The 18,367-nt window shown below is 41.2% G+C and overlaps 1 protein-coding gene across 2 annotated transcripts in view; it reads right to left on the reverse strand.

Moving 5' to 3' along the window:
• cdkal1 (CDK5 regulatory subunit associated protein 1-like 1) overlaps positions 1–18,367 on the reverse strand; it is a 522,933-nt gene that overhangs the window by 409,210 nt on the left and 95,356 nt on the right. For both annotated transcript variants that reach the window (XM_063069880.1, XM_063069879.1), the window contains exon 5: positions 4,818–4,914. In XM_063069880.1, coding sequence (XP_062925950.1) covers positions 4,818–4,914 — 97 coding nt within the window. The remainder of the gene's footprint in view (positions 1–4,817; positions 4,915–18,367) is intronic.

Consider the following 18,367-nt stretch of genomic DNA (forward strand, 5'->3'; position numbering starts at 1 on the left):
GGCGGATGAAGTGGAGGTGCTCGATAAAGTGGTCGATTTACATCGAGTCTCTGTAGAGGAGGCCACATTAGGAGCACTGGATACAATAGACAACCCCAACAGATTCGAGGATGAGACGTTGCCACACCTGGAAGGACTGTATGGGGCCCTGAAGGAGGTGAGGGAGGTAAATGGACAGGTGTAGAATTTCTGTCACTTGCAGGGATATGACAGAGATTAGTGGGGAGGAACAAATGGGCAAGTGTATCATCTAGAGAGATATCCCTGCAGGAAGCAGAAAGTGGGAGGAGGTAAAGATGATTTTGGTGGTAGAATACCATTGAAGGTGATGGAATTGGTAGAAAATGATGCATTGGATGTGGAGGCTTTTGGGATGGTTGGTGAGAACAAGAGGAGCTCTATCCCTGTTGAAGCAATGGGAAATGGAGGAGATGCAGGCAGCATCAATGGTGGAGGAAGAGAAAATGCATTCTTTGATAAAGGAGGACATTTCTGATATCCTGGAAAAGAAAGCCTCATCCTCGGAACAAATGTGGAGGAGACAAAGGAACTGAGAACAGGGAATAGCATTTTTACATGAGAAAGGGTGGGAAAAATCAAGATAGTCATGGGATCTATGGGTTTACAAAAGATGTCGTTGACAGTTTGTCTCCAAGATGGAGACAGAGCGATCGAGAAAGGGGAGAGAGAAATGGACTAAGTGAATTTAAGGGCAGGATGGAAGTTGGAGGCGACACTGATGAAATTAACGAGTTTAGCAATGCACTCGTCAATGTTATGCAGAAGGAGCTGGGTAGTTACCAGGGAAGTCTTGGAACAACGGCTGTTAAACTTTGCCAACAAAAAAGGTGAGCACAGCTAAGGTCCATGTGGGTGCCCATGGCTACACCTTTAGTTTGGAGAAAGTGTGAGAAAATTGTTGAGGGCTAGGGTCAGTCTGCCAAATGAAGGAGGGTGATGGTGGAGGGCAGCTGAATAGATCTTTTGTTGAGAAAGAAGCAGAGAGATTTAAGACCTCCTTGATGGGGGATAGAAGTGCATGGGGGATAGCTGTGTAAGGGACTAAGCATCCATGGTGAAAATAAGGCTGTCAGGATCAGGGAATGGAGAGCATATGAAGGATCACAGATGTAGGTGGGAAAGAACTGAACCAAGGGGGATTGAATGGAGTCAACATACGTGGACACGAGTTCAGTGGGACAGGAGCAGAGAGAGACAATGGGCCTGCCCAGACAGTCAGGTTTATGGGCCTTGGGTAGGAGGTAGAAATGAGCAGCGTGGAGTAAAGGGAACAGAGTTTGGTAGCAGAGGATAGTGGATGGCACGTCTCCAAAACTGATGAGGTTAATGATGGTGTCGGAGACAATTTACTGATGAAAGAGGATCTAGTGCTCTCCCGGCGTACATGATCAATAAACTCTTCTTGGACTTCCAGCCAGGTACAGGTATAGATTATGTAGGGTTCTCAGTAATATTAGATGGACTGTTAACTGTTAATTGCTTATTACGAAATGGCTTCCCTGAAGTGTTATAATGAAATGACTTCTTTGTAATGTTAACTATGAGGTAATGCTCTCTGTAGCTGAAATGTTTGGATTATAGTTATAGATAATGGAGGAACTAACCAATGGAAGCTTGTATGTGTGTGCTGAGCTGGGGCTCGCGGGCTTTTTCTGGAGGCGAGTGGAAAGGACGGACTTGTGGGGAACGGACAGCGATTCCAGGGCGGCAGGTACCGAGCCTCGGTGGTTCGGGTGGTGGCTGAAGTCTCGGAAGGACGTTGTGGATGGAATCGGAGGCATGAGCTCCAATGTATTAAAATATTATGTGCACAAGACTGATAAACTTATTTATGTGGCGCCTTTTCTTTTAGTTGTTTCTACTAACCCATCACTAAGAATTGCTATAAAGTATATTTTGTTACTCGCACTTTGTATATTGTTTGATATTTGTGACACAGCTGATATATGGGGGGGCTCACACCGTTTGGTGGGTTTGACGGCTATTCACCCTAGGCATCGGGAGTCAGTTGGGGTCACAGAGGTTACAATTATAACCAACAATTCGATGACAAACTGTACCACCTTCTTAGAAGATGGCAGTGTTTGTCATCGAGACGTCAGTTGTAATCAGTACCTGTACCGGGTCAGAAGTCCGAGAAGAGTTTCTTCGTAATTTTTTGATGGTCCGGAATTGGGTCCAGAGAAGGTGTCTTTGAGAGATACCTCCTGGCCTTAGCAAAGTAGTGGTCAGTTCACCACACTACAATAGCACCCCCTTTGGCTACAGGTTTGCTGATAAGGTTGGAATTTGTGCGGAGAAAGTGAAGCATGGTGCATTCGGGGAGTAAGGTTCAAGGAACAAAGTGGAGTACTGAAGTTGAGCCGGTTGATGTCTTGTCGGTAATTAAAGATGAAATGATCCAGAGCGGGGTGTCCAAAATGAGGAGGAGAGTTGGGGATGGCAGAAGGAGTCATCAGTGTGGGTTGAGGAATTCTTGCCAAAGAAGTGGGCTTGGAGATGGAGGCAATGGAAGGGGAGCTGGGAATCATGGCAGGTACAGAACTCACTGAGGTTGAGTGAAGGGAGACAAAGGTAAGGGCAGAACTTTCCCTGCTGTTGAGGACAGCTCATTCCACTTCAAAGAGGGGAAGATCGAAGGAATGATGAAGATATGTCAGGCATTAGAGTGGGGATCAGAAATGGGGAGGACAGCTGGTGTTGTCAGACGAAGGAGGAGGGTTGGGATGTTCAGGGAAGGAAGGGTGGGAGGAAGATGAAGACTCTGAGGACCAAAGAGGTAATGGGGAGCCTGAGAAACCAAGAGCTGGAGAGTGGATGTACTGCAGCTATCAGTACCTAACCTGCAATATTCACTTGTTCATTATTTACATTAATGGCTTCGAGGAAAGAATAGTATGTGAGGTTTCCAAATATAAAAGGTAGGTGGTTTGGCATGTTGTGATATAGTAACTGTGATTTTGCAATGAGATATGGCTAGATTGAGTGAGTGGATGAAAGACCGGCAAGTGAAGCTTAATGTGGGGAGGTATAAGATCATGAACCAGTATGGGAATCAAAAGGCAGATCTTTATCTGAGTGCAGTGCATGGATCAGTCTAGGTGTTCTTGTGCACGAATCACAAAAAGCAGACAAGCAATTGCAACAAGTAGTTAAGGCGGCAAATTACATTATAGTCTTCCTTGCAAAGGGCTTGGAGTTAACAAATAGAGAGGGTTTGTTGCAGTTGTGCATGGTGTTGGTGAGGCCTCACTTTGAATACTGCACAGTTTTGGTCTCCTTACCTCAAAAAGGTACAGTAACATCAAAAACGTAAACACAAGAGATTCTACAGATGCTGAAAATCTAGTCCACACATACAAAATGCTGGAGGAACTCAGCAAGTCAGGCAACGTCTTTGGAAGGGAATAAACTGTCGACATTTTGGAACGAGACCTTTCATACAAAGGAACCTGTGGGTTGAGAGGGTTACCTCATCAAGAGAGACTAATTAGTTTGGGCCTACAATCTTTCAAATTTAGGAGAATGAGAGGAGACTTTTTTCCAAATATATAAGATCCCAAGAGGGTTTGATAGGGTAAATGTCCGAATGTTGTGCAAATGTTGTAATATTATAAAAGATTGCATGGACTTCAGAGGGGATCATCAGGGCCTCTCTTCCACCCATTAGCGATATTTATCAGGAACGCTGCATATGAAGGGCCCTTAGCATTATAAATGATCCCTTTCATCTGTCTAACAATCTCTTTGACTCCCCACCATCAGGTAGGAGGTACTGTAGCATTAGGACAAGAACTGTTAGAATGGGAAATGGCTTCTTCCCCCAGGCCGTGAGACTATTGAACTCTCTGCCACCACCCAAGTCTCATCACGTATGAAATGCCAGCAGCTTTACACTCAAACAACAGGAATTCTGCAGATGCTGGAAATTCAAGCAACACACATAAAAGTTGCTGGTGAACGCAGCAGGCCAGGCAGCATCTGTAGGAAGAGGTGCAGTCGACGTTTCAGGCCGAGACCCTTCGTCAGGACTTTACACTGTTTACTTTTTAACTTCTTTTTAAACTTCTATCATATATGCAACTTATTATTTGTAATTTATTTGTGGTACTACTATTTTGAGTGTTATGCGTGTAGTTATATGTACTGTGTTGTGCATCTTGGTTTGGGGGAACATTGTTTCATTTGGCAGCATACATGCGTATGGTTGAATGACAGTAAACTGAACTTGAACTTGAGTTTTCACTCACGGGAGAGTCACAAACAGAACATAACTGCAAGATAAGGGGCCAGTCATTTAAAATTGAGGGACACAGGAATTTCTCCTCTCAGAGAAACTATGTTAGAGACATTCATTTTGTTCAAGTTAATTCAAACCCAACTTAATACCATATCCTTATTATGTAAATAGCCACAGTATGCTAATATGCCAAAACTAATGGTCTCATTATACTTGGCAAGCAGATTGCTCTCACCCAGCCAAGCCCATCTCCATTAAAGCAAAAAGCCAACATTCACACTGAACTTAATTCCCCCCGACTGCAATTCTTGAGGCCACCTTCGCTGAACGGTTTAAAACCCTGCAAACTGTAAAAAAAAAGAATCAAAGGAAACTAAATTTTGCTCCATCTCAGAAGACTATACCTTGCAATGAATAGGTAAGTCCAAGTAAAACGCTCAGATTGCCAGTTTGAACCGAGAGAAGAAGTTTGCTCTGGATCACAATTATCCAAGAACCAATCTAAATCTCTTTAAGAACTTACTACTGAAAATGATGCATTAGAAGAAACTCATACCCCAATAATGCTCAATCCTTTGAGGTAGTCCATCCGTGGCTGGGCTTGGGGAACACATCCAGCAACTACCACTTTTTTATCTTGCTCTTGAGCTTTCCTGAAATGGGCGCACAGGGGAGCCGAATTAGAGTAAAATTCAAAGATCAAAGTACATTTATTATCAAAGTACATATATATCACTATATACAAACCCAAGATTCATTTTCTTGCGGGCATTCACAGTAAATACAAAAAACACAACAGAATCAATGAAAGACCACACCGAACAGAACAGACAACCAATGTGCAAGACAACAAGCTATGCAAATACAAAGAAAGAAAGAAAAATAATAATAAATAAATAAGCAATAAATTTCAAGGATTTGAGATCAACTGTTCTTGAAAGTGAGTCCATAGATTGTGGGAACAGTTCAGTGATGAGAGAGTGAATTTATCCTCTCTGGTTCAAGAGTTTGATGGATGCAAGCAATTACAATTGCCAGCAACTAGTTAAGGTCAATAAAACTACAACAATATTTGGACATTTTAAAAGTAATGGCACCATTATCTATCCAAACTTTTATAAAAATTAAACTGAGAAGCACAACATTTACATGCAATATATGTAAACAACAACCGTGACTGTTATAAGTGTTCTGAAAGATCATGAATTCATTTAGAAGCATGATAGGATTGCAAATCACTTGTTCAGTGGTTCCTCATTTAAACATATACATGACATATGTTTAAACAACAATTTTAACAAAAGCAGAAACTTCTGACCAGTCTTAAGTGAAAGCGATACAATCAATAAAGCTTTAAGAGGGACACAATTTTTTTGCCAACTGGCATATATCAGTAACACAAATAAAACACAAAATATTGTCAGTGTCAACATTGCATTTGCTTTGGAGTTTGTAATAAACAGCCAACTATTCAGTTTACTCTGAACACAAAAGTTAATTTGTGGATATTACTGGCAAAAACAAGAAAACTGAAAAAAGCACAGAAAATGCTTGAAATACAATTAGCGTATCTAAAGAAAAAAAATACACATTTCAGATATCAACTTTTGTTAGAACCACAGACACAAGACAACTTATAACAGAACTAAGTACAAAGTGGGATAGAAGAAACAAGAACAGACATGATTTCAACAAAATTATATCTGATCTTCTATGTCAGCATCATTTTCTTTCCTATCCCCATATTCTTTGATTCCTTCACTGGAATGGAGAGGCTGGCTGAGGAGTCTACAAAGCAGGTCAGTGTTTCAGATTGAGGAGTAGGCAATTTAGAAATTATATGAGGAGTAAGTTCTTCAAAGGGTGCTTGCTCTTTGGAATTCTCTACCCTACAGGGATGGGATGGCTTACTTACTGATAGAAGTCATAGACTATTAGAGGTTAGAAACAGGCCCTTTGGAACATCTAGTTGATGCAAAGCTGATCTTCTACCTAGCTTCATCTACCTGCACCAAGACCATATCCCTCCAAACCCCATCCATCCATCCACCTATCCAAACTTCTCTTAAATGTTATATTTGAATTTGCATCTACCACTTCTGCTGGCAACTTGTTCCACACTCACACCACCACCTGAGTTAAGTTTCCCCTCAAATTCCCCTTAGTTAATATCTCACCGTTCACTCTAAACCTACGACCTCAATTTTTAATCTCAACCAACCTGAGGTGAAAAAGCCTGCATGCATTCAGCCTACATATAGCCCGCACAAATCTGTACACCTCTGAGATCTCTCCGTATTGTCCTGCACTCCAAAGAATAAAGTCCTAATCTATCCAACTTATTGATTAACTTTAGTTTTGAATTGCTAGATTAAAACCACCTGAAATCTCGTATCTTAGCAAATATTTCCTAGTTTCCTAGAGATAACATCGGATTAATATTAAAATGCACAGGACTCAATTTCCAAAATTCAGAAAATAATTTTAAACTGGATTAGAAATGAATACCCAATTACAAAAAATATAGCAGCTATTCTGATAACAAGTTCAAAAATCTGCTGTAGAACTGTGGGAAGGTCTGGCACCAACAATCATTCCACAGTCATTTGCAGCAGATCACATCTCTTCCCTATTCTGATGATTGGTCTGAACAACACCCGAACCTCGTGACCATGTCTGTATTGAATTACTGCCACATGATTGGCTGATTAGATATTTGCATTAATCAGCAGGTGTACAGGTGTACCTAATAAAGTAGCCACTGAGTGTATAACAAAATATCAATTATATGTGTACAGCAGTCTCTAAAGTTTAAGAGTGTCTTACATTTGAACTGGTCTATATTCTTCATTATTGTTAAATATCTTCTTAGCAAACCCTTATGGCCTCTTCTTTTCTCAGGGGAATGGCCTCAGGTCCTTTAAACCATCTACATAACCTCATCCCTGACATTATTTAGCAATTTTTAAAATTTATATTATTTTTCCTTTGAAACACTCACATCCACTGCCATCATCCTGATTTGTCAGGGGTAAAGTAGATGCAGTAAGACAGCCAATATCCTTTGTTGAGCACTTGATAGAACTTGACTGTTACCTTTGTTGGCTCCCATTGCACTGGGAATCCATAGGTAGAGCAAGCATTCCTGTTCATATGGTCAACTGGCAGAATTCCAACTCACATTTAAAATCTTATTCAATTTCACAGACATATTTTCATCTGGATTAGTGACAACATTCTCATGTACACAATGCCAACTGCTCGGAGCATTCTCATACCTGCATAATTTCCATGTTAGCTGTGTACAACCGGACTAACAACTAAGCATTTATTCAAGTCAAATATAAAGAAGGTTCACCCTTCGTGGATAGGAAAGATTTGGAGGGATACGGGTGTAACATGGGCAAATAGATTAGCTTAGATGAGCATTTTGATCAGCACATACAAGTTGGGACAAAGGGCCTGTTTTCAATGGATATTAGTCCAGGACTCCAAGTTAGCTCTGATTATTGATAATAATACTGACAAAAATGTCCTTGTAAAATCCAAAGCATCTTAGTAATGTCACAAACAACTCATTAAAATATAATGGTGAATGAAGGAACAATTTGAACACTGATAATCATACAGAAAATTCTAGCTTTTGTTTTTCTATACTTGTTCTGTATAGAAAAGACAGAAAATCTTGGAAAGTTGAGAACTGACATCCAAGTCTTTGTCATGCAACTTTTCCAGATGCAAGTTTTCACCAGCAGTCAAGTATTGCTATTGTTTTTGTCAGAGCTATCAAAATTGTATGTAATATTTTCCAGTGTTCTTATCTTTAAGTAAATAATACAGAATGTTACCAAAAGCCAATGCCAAGTTATTTCACAAAAACTTCTATTGTCATGGTTCTCTGATAGAGCAAATAATGAGAAAAAAAATTCCATCTGCTGGACAGTTAGTACTTAGAAGGCATTAATGTAGTTACCAATAAAGCAACAAATCAGGCAGTTCAGTTCATGATCTCTACTACACACAATTAAAATTAATGCTACCATACATTAAATTTCCTTGATTGGGAAAAGCTAATCAATATTTTATGCATGTAAAGAAAACTTAACTAATTCAGAATCATTTAGTACCTCGACACATACAAATCTTATCAGAGCTCTGATATCGCTATATGTATACACACACAGACACACACACACACACATACACAGTATATTGCAACATGGTGTGCAACAAAATCATGAGGGGAAATGGATCAGCCATGATGAAATGGCAAAGCAGACTCGATGGGCCAAATGGCCTAATTCTGTTCCTCTATCTTATAGTCTTGTTATAGTCTTAAAACCAGAAAGCCAAATACAGCCCAACTGCTGCTTCTCTTCAGCATGCCCAGGAACTTCTGACTGAGGAAAACCCTTTTTCATTTATTTAATAGATATACTGTAGTTGAACTTTTACCCACAAAGTACGTGATTACAAAATCAGCAAGGGACAATAAGGAGTAGAATACCGGACATTAGTAATGATACTTCTTGCTTATTATGTAAAAGTATACTAAATAGAAAACCACTAATCTCAGGAGCTGGACATCAGAATGCTTTGATTACTCATTTCAAATGATTTGAATAGAGCTCCAATGAAAAAGTTGATGTAAAGAAGCAGCATTTTTAATTGGACACTTTTATAATAAATAAAGCTCAATCTTTAATTTGTTCTTGCACCATCAGAATAATTTAAATAAACCTCCTGCAATCCCAAATAGAGACACTAAAATAGCCAGTGTTGACTAATCCTGTGTTATTTTTCAGGAACTTTGAGAGACTAAAGAATAAATATTTAAAGGACAAAAAATTTTCAAATGGCCAGTTCAAAGTAATGCAATTTATCAATCTTGAATTGTATGTTGAATATAATGCATTTACAGCAGTCCATTAAATATGTGCACTATCATATTTAACTCTTAAGTACTTATCATAGCAACATTTCAAGGTTGTTCAGTTTGAATCTATAGATTTTGTTCTTCATCACTTTTGTTGCTTTCTATATGGCAAATATTGAACTCTTTTCTCCCTTACTTTGTTTGAAACACCTTAATTTCCCATTTGTTTGTTTAAAAGTATAGAATAGTTGATTGCAAGCCTATTTTTAAAAATCTAAGACCAAACAAGTTAGAATCATCAAAACTACAATTATTTAAAGGGCATTATTTTGTTTGCAATGGAACTGAGAGTATCCCAAGATTATAAAGTAGTGATATCTACTGGTCCCATATAATCCCATATGTGATCTCAACAGATACTCCATCATAAACAAAACATCATCTATCATTACTAATAATCAGATGCCAAACATATACAGTGTACAAAATCTTAACAAATACCAAATAACATTTACATAATAAACATTACACAAATCCAACTGGCAAGCACCCACATAGTAAATATCCAGAACATAAAAACTGTCTATGTAAAGAAACATTGCCATTATAACCTTCAATCTTGGCAGGATACTTGGTAGTGTGGAGGAGTAGAGGGATCTCGGGGTACATGTCCACAGATCCGTGAAAGTTGCCTCACAGTTGGATAGGGTAGTTAAGAAAGCTTATGAGGTGTTAGCTTTCATAAGTTGCAGGATAGAGTTTAAGAGTCGCGATGTAATGATGCAGCTCTATAAAACTCTGGTTAGGCCACACTTGGAGTACTGTGTCCAGTTCTGGTCACCTCACTATAGGAAGGATGTGGAAGCATTGGAAAGGGTACAGAGGAGAATTACCAAGATGCTGCCTGGTTTAGAAAGTATGCATTATGATCAAAGATTAAGGGAGCTAGGGCTTTACTTTTTGGAGAGGAGGAGGATGAGAGGAGACATGATACAGGTGTACAAGATAATAAGAGGAATAGATAGAGTGGATAGCCAGCGCCTCTTCCCCAGGGCACCACTGCTCAATACAAGAGGACATGGCTTTAAGGTAAGGGGTGGGAAGTTCAAGGGGGATATTAGAGGAAGGTTTTTTACTCAGAGAGTGGTTGGTACGTGGAATGCACTGCCTGAGTCAGTGGTGGAGGCAGATACACTGGTGAAGTTTAAGAGACTACTAGACAGGTATATGGAGGAATCTAAGGTGGGGGCTTATATGGGAGGCAGGGTTTGAGGGTCGGCACAACATTGTGGGCCGAAGGGCCTATACTATTCTATGTTCTATGTTCAATCTGTTACCGCTTTCGGTAAGATGGTGGTACTCTTCAACGCAGCAGCGACCCCGGGGCCAATCAAAGATGTATTTGTTTGGTCTTAATGTCTTTTTCATGGTCGCAAGTCACTGCTGGATACTAAGAACATCAAGTACTTTAGAACTATAACATCAGTGAGAAGCTCAATAGTGATGTAGCTGGACATATTGCGTACCATTGTGTTACCACCTGGACTTGTGTACCATTGTTGTGCTGAGACATTGCGTGGTGTGAGTGATTGTCTTAGTTGTTTTTACTGTGCTCTCAAGACCCTGTTCGGCATTGGTAACATAGAATACTGCTAATCTGGTTCACTGGTTCACTGGAAAACCCACAGCAGGGGAGGACTTGACTCTCATGCCACTGAGGTCGCTTATTACAATTGCCCAGGGAAAGAGACACCAGAGGCGGTGTGGAAGAGAGCAGAATGCCCTGTGGGCGTGTTGGAATCCATACTGAATTGGGGACTGGCCCTCTTGTCAGTGCTGCTCTCCAGAGTTCACTCTGTACTGCCCTCCAGTATTCGCTTGGTGGAAGAACAAGCTGGACCACGATAACTTACCATCAATCTGCAGGCCATTTCACTCAGGGCTCTGGGCTATATTTTCTTTTACTTTCTGACTGTAAGTTTTTCTGTTGTCATAACCATATGTGTGATGTGCTAGGTAGAGAGTGCTGTGCGCTGTATATAATTAAACTTTGGCCCCAGAGGAACACTGTTTCATTTGGTAATATTTATATATTGTGGAATGACAAATAAACTTGAACTTGAAGCAGTCCATTTAACTTGACCTCATAAGCATTGAACCAAGTAAGATTTTCAGTATACTATTTGATTCATTTCAAAATGCTAAGAGATCTTGAAAATTACAATGAAATTACATTCTCAAATCATTCATTTAGCTCCTAGAAGTGCCAAAATCTACAAAAATGTCAGTGTATTAAGCAATAATATATGCAATTTCTTAAAACAATTAAAGATATTAAAGATCATAAAGAACATATTGAAAATTTGTTCTATCTAAAGATTTGAATTCTACAGATATGCTCATCATTAACTGTGGGCGCATGTGCTTATTTATCAGCTATTTTGCCTCTATTTCATGTTCTTTTAGTATTCAGTTTCTAAGATCCTCTTCAATTAAAGTAGCATTAATATCATCAGTGCAGGTAAAAGCCATTCAGTACTTCTCCCCACAAACGCTGATAAGGCTAACGCAAGGTGAAATTTACTTCAAGGGTGGGTGAAGAAGTGTCATCAGAATTTGTAGTGGATAATGGGACCATACTCCCCCCCATTGGGTAGTGTTATTAGTCCAATAAATGATATTTTTGATGGTGTATGTGGGAAGGTCTGTGCAAACTGCGCTATCAGCAATGGAAGAATAGTCTTTGAATTGGAATTTTAATGCTTTTGTTTCTAAATGAAAATATCTGTTTTTTTACTGAGAATCACAGTGTGGATTATATTCACCTTACTCTGTATGGCTGTTCACTGCCTTGTGTTCTTGTGTTTAAACATTTAAGGCTGACCGATTTGGATAATACATATAAAGTTTTTGGAGGATAAATGTCAGCAGGTAATTAACTTTATGCACTGCGTGGCTGGGTATGACTGAACTGAATTGAATTGACTTTATTACTTACATCTTTCACATACATGAGGAGTAACAATCTTTACATTACGTCTTCATCTAAATGTGCAATGTGCAATTTACAGTAATTTATATTAAATAGTATGTATAACAGGACAGTCAATATAACATAGAAATACAATTGTATGAGCATTAATTAATAGCTTTTATGCTGTGGTACCATTTCCCGGATGGTAGCAGCTGGAAGTGTTTGTGGTTGGGGTGACTTGGGTCCCCAAAGATCCTTCAGGTCCTTTTTACACATCTGTCTTTGTAAATGTCCTGAATAGTAGAAAGTTTACGTCTACAGATGTGTTGGGCTGTCCGCACCTCTGCAGAGTCCTGCAATTGAGGGAAGTACACTTCCCATACCAAGCAGTGATGCAGCCAGTCAGGATGCTCACAACTGTGCCCCTGTAGAAAGTTGTTAGGATTTGGGGGCCCATACCAAATTTCTTCAACCGTCTGAGGTGAAAGAGGTGCTGTTGTGCCTTTTTCACAAACAACCGTTATGTACATACCACATGAGATCCTCGGTGATGTGTATATCAAGGAACTTGAAGCTGTTTACCCTCTCAACCTCAGATCCATGATGAAAATAGGGGTTACCCAGTCTCCATTCCTGCTGTAGTTCACAACCAGCTCCTTTGTTTTGGCAACATTGAGGGAGAGGTTGTTTCCTTGACACCACTGAGTCAGGGTGATGATTTCTTCTCTGTAGGCTGCCTCATTATTATTTGAGATTAGGCCAATCAGTGTATTGTTGTCAGCAAATTTAATTAGCAGATTGGAGCTTTGGGTGACACAGTCATGGGTATACGGAGAGTAAAGGAGGGGGCTTAGGACACAGCCCTGAGGGGCACCTGTGTTGAGGGTCAGAGAGGCAGAGGTAAGGGTGCCCATTCTTACCGCCTGCCAGTGATCTGACAGGAAATCCAGGATCCAGTTACACAAGGCAGGGTAAAGGCTGAGGTCTCTGAGCTTCTTGTCGAGCCTGGAAGGAATTATGGTGGTGAATGCTAAACCGTAGTCCAGGAACAGCATTCTCACATAAGCATCTTTCTTCTCCAGATGTGTAAGGATGGTGTGTAGAGCTGTGGCTATTGCATCATCTGTCGATCGGTCACTGGGGTGCTTCTAGGGTGTTCTATTGACGAATTTTCACACTTTGATACGCTCATCTAGATGATGGCTGTATGATGAATAGGGAAGCAGCTCATTCAGTTTTATATCAGTTAGATGTTCTATAGGCTAGTATAGTGGAACATTCTGGACCACTCTTAGAGATGCATTGGGGGTTATCTACGCAAGATGCCTCTTCACCTGCAGAAAGAAAATTTGAGCCTTGAATACCTAACTTATTTACTAGGGTGGGGAGGTGGGGCAACCCATTTGACAAATTGTTTTAATGGAGTACTGGGAATATACTAGCAAAGCTGGTAAATGCTTTGAGCAGATAATCAGGGGATATGTACAAGAGTATGGTTTTGGGGATTTGCAGATCAGCCCAACTGTGGCCCGAACGGGAGCTCCACTGTGGAAACTTCCAGATATGGGAATAGACTTGCTTTTACTGGAGGATAGATAGGGTCTTGTTGGTGGTGAGAGGGTGTCTTACAGCAACAACATTTTTCCTTTTTGCCTATTTTCACAGATGCTTCTAAAGACCCAGTTAGTAAGCCGGTGGGCTCTGGGATATTTATCCCCTGGTTTAGTCTCCTGACATCAGTGGTTGGGAAGATGCTAGAGTCAATTATAAAAGATGAAATAGCAGCACATTTGGATAGCAGTAACAGGATCGGTCTGAGTCAGCACGGATATACGAAGGGGAAATCATGCTTGACTAATCTTCTGGAATTTTTTGAGGATGTAAATATGAAAATGGACAAGGGAGAGCCCGTGGATGTAGTGTACCCGGACTTCCAGAAAGCCTTTGATAAGGTCCCACATGGGAGATTAGTAGGCAAAATTGGAGCACATGGTATTGGGGGTAGGGTACTGACATGGATAGAAAATTGGTTGGTAGACAGGAAACAAAGAGTAGAGATTAACGGGTCCCTTTCAGAATGGCAAGTAGTGACTAGTAGGGTACCGCAAGGCTCGGTGCTGGGACCGCAGCTATTTACAATAATACTTAATAATTTAGATGAAAGGATTAAAAGTAACATTAGCAAATTTGCAGTTGACACAAAGCTGGGTGGCAGTGTGAAATGTGAAGAGGATGTTATAAGAATGCAGGGTGACTTGGACAGGTTAGGTGAGTGGGCAGATGCATGGCAGATACAGATTAACGTGGATAAATGTGAGGATATCCAGTTCGGTGGCAAGAACAGGAAGGCAGATTATTATCTGAATGGTGTCAAGTTAGGAAAAGGGGAAGTACAACGAGATCTTGGTGTCCTTGTTCATCAGTCACTGAAAGTAAGCATGCAGGTACAGCAGGCAGTGAAGAAAGCTAATGGCATGTTGGCCTTCATAACAAGGGGAGTTGAGTATAGGAGCAAAGAGGTCCTTCTGCAGCTGTACAGGGCCTGGTGAGACCACACCTGGAGTAGTGTGTGCAGTTTTGGTCTCCAAATTTGAGGAAGGACATTCTTGCTATTGAGGGAATGCAGCGTAGGTTCACGAGGTTAATTCCCAGAATGGCGCGACTGCCATATGTTGAAAGACTGGAGTGACTGGGCTTGTATACACTGGAATTTAGAAGGATGAGAGGGGATCTGATTGAAACATATAAGACTATTAAAGGATTGGACATGCGAGAGGCAGGAAACATGTTCCCAATGTTGGAGGAATCCAGAACCAGAGGCCACAGTTTAAGAATAAGGGGTAGGCCATTTAGAACAGAGTTGAGGAAAAAGTTTTTCACCCAGAGTTGTGGATCTGTGGAATGCTCTGCCTCAGAAGGCAGTGGAGGCCAATTCTCTGGATGCTTTCAAGAAAGAGTTAGATAGAGCTCTTAAAGATAGTGGAGTCAAGGGATATGGGGAGAAGGCAGGAACAGGGTACTAATTGTGGCTGATCAGCCATGATCACAGTGAATGGCGGTGTTGGCTTGGAGGGCCGAATGGCCTACTCCTGCACCTACTGTCTATTTTTTAATGTTACAGAGAAACACAGAAACCCTACAGCACAATACAGGCCCTTCGGCCCACAAAGCTGTGCCGAACATGTCCTTACTTTAGAAATTACCCATACCCTCTATATTTCTCAGCTTCATAGACCTGTCCTGGAGTCTCTTAAAAGACCCTATCGTATCTGCCTCCAGCACCATTGCCGGCAGCCCATTCCACGCACTCACCACTCTCTGCGTAAAAAACTTACCCCTGACATCTCCGCTGTACCAATTTCCAAGCACCTTAAAACTGTGTCCTCTCATGCTAGCTATTTCAGCCCTAGGAAAAAGCCTCTGACTATCCACACGATCAATGCCTCTCACCATCTTATACGGCTCTATCAGGTCACCTCTCATTTTCCGTCGCTCCAAGGAGAAAAGGCTGAGTTCACTCAACCTATTCTCATAAGGCATGCTCCCCAATCCAGGCAGTATCTTTGTAAATCTCCTCTGCACTCTTTCTATGGTTTCTACATCCTTCCTGAAGTAATGCAACCAGAACTGAGCACAGTACTCAAAGTGGGGTCTGACCAGGGTCCTATATAGCTGCAACATTACCTCTCTGCTCTTAAACTTAATCCCACGATTGATGAAGGCCAATGCACCATATGCTTTCTTAACCACAGAATCAAACTGCACAAGCAGCTTTGAGTGTCCCATGGACTCAGACCAGAAGATCCCTCTGATCCTCCACATTGGCAAGAGTCTTACCACTAATACTATACTCTGTCATCATATTTAACCTAACAAAATGAACCACCTCACACTTATCTGGGTTGAACTCCATCTATCACCTCTCAGCCCAGTTTTGCATCCTATCGATGTCCCCCGTAACCTCTGACAGCCCTCCACACTATCCACAACACCGTCAACCTTTGTGTCATCAGTAGATTTACTAACCCATCCCTCCACTTCCTCATCCAGGTCATTTATAAAAATCATGAAGAGTAGGGGTCACAGAGAGGCACACCACTGGTGACTGACCCTCCATGCAGAATATAACCTGTCTACAATCACTCTTGGCTTTCTGTGGGCAAGCCAGTTCTGGATCCACAAAGCTATGTCCGCTTGGATCTCATGCCTCCTTACTTTCTCAATAAGCCTTGCATGGGGTACCTTGTCAAATGCCTTGCTGAAATCCATATACACTACATCTACCGCTCTACCTTCAACAATGTGTTTAGTCACATCCTCAAAAAATTCAATCAGGCTCGTAAGGCACGACCTGCCTTTGACAAAGCCATGCTAACAATTCCTAATCATATTATGCCTCTCCATAAATCCTGCCTTTCAGAATCTTCTCCATCAACATACTAACCACTGAAGTAAGACTCACTGGCTTATAATTTCTTGGGCTATCTCTACTCCCTTTCCTGAATAAGGGAATAACATCTACGATCCTCCAATCCTCCAGAACCTCTCCCATCCCCATTGATGATGCAAAGATCATTGTCAAAGGATCAGCAATCTCCTCCCTTGCCTCCCACAGTAGCCTAGGGTACACCTCTTCCGGGCCGATGACTTATCCAACTTGATGCTTTCCAAAGGCTCCAGCACATCCTCTTTCTTAATATCTACGTGCTCAAGCTTTTCAGTCCGCTGTAAGTCATCCCTACCATCACCAAGATCCTTTTCTGTAGTGAATACTGAAGGAAAGTACTCATTAATTACCTCTGCTATCTCCTTTGCTTCCATTCACACTTTTCCACTGTCACACTTGATTGGTACTATTCTCTCACATCTTATCATCTTGCTCTTCACATACTTGTAGAATGCCTTGGGGTTTTCCTTAATCCTGCTCGCCAAGGCTTTCTCATGGCCCCTTCTGGCTCTCCTAATTTCTTTCTTAAGCTCCTTTCTTCTAGCCTTATAATCTTCTAGATCTCTATCATTACCTAGTTTTTTTGAACCTTTCGTAAGCTCTTCTGTTCTTCTTGACTAGATTTACAACAGCCTTTGTACACCACGGTTCCTGTACCCTACCATCCTTTCCCTGTCTCATTGGAATGTATCTATGCAGAACTCCACACAAATGTCCCCTGAACATTTGCCACATTACTTCCATACGTTTCCCTGAGAACACCTGGTCCCAATTTATGCTTCCAAGTTCTTGCCTGATAGCCTCATATTTCCCCTTACTCCAATTAAACGCTTTCCTAACTTATCTGTTCCTATCCCTCTCCAATGCTATGGTAAAGGAGATAGAATTTACCTCAGGTTACCCATGCCCTCTATATTTCTGAGCTTCATATACCTGTCCTGGAGTCTCTGTCCCTATCGTATCCACCTCCAGCACCATCGCTGGCAACCCATTCCACGCACTCACTACTCTCTGCGTAAAAAACTTGCTTTCTCCAAAATGCTCTCCCATTGAGAGATCTGACATCTGACCAGGGTCATTTCCCAATACCAGATCAAGTACAGCTCTTGTAGGCCTATCTACATATTGTGTCAAGAAACCTTCTTGAACACACCTAATAAACTCCACTCCATCTAAACCCCTCGCTCTAAGGACATGCCAATCGATATTTGGGAAATTAAAATCTCCCCCCACAACAACCCTGTTATTATTACACTTTTCCAGAATCTGTCTCCCTATCTGCTCCTCGATGTCCCTGTTACTATTGATGGTCTATAAAAAACACCCAGTAGAGTTACTGACCCCTTTCCTGTTCCTAACTTCCACCCACACAGACTTTGTAGAGAATCCCTCCATGTCTTCCTCCTTTTCTGCAGCCATGACACTACCCCACCTCTTTTGCCTCCCTCCCTGTCCTTTCTGAAACAGCTGAAACCTGGCACTCAAAGTAAGCACTCCTTCCCCTGAGCCACCCAAATCTCTGTAATGGCCACAACATCATATCTCCAAGTACTGATCCACGCTCGTTGAGATGGGGTAAAGACTGACAGATGGGTTGTACAGAATTTACAGAATTTTATCATTAGTCTGCAGTGGGTTGAACAAGTTAAGCCAAACACAGCTGTGATTCGCTCAGACTCTGCCTCAGTACTGCAGAGTTTGGAATCAAAGAGCTCAAGGAGAACTGACCTGTTGATGGAAGTGTATTATAATCTATATGTTCTGAAGAGTGCAGGAATAGTTGTACAGTTTTTTTGGGTACCTTCACAT

This window comes from Mobula hypostoma, chromosome 17, assembly GCF_963921235.1.
Source record: "Mobula hypostoma chromosome 17, sMobHyp1.1, whole genome shotgun sequence".
Taxonomy (NCBI): Eukaryota; Metazoa; Chordata; class Chondrichthyes; order Myliobatiformes; family Myliobatidae; genus Mobula; species Mobula hypostoma.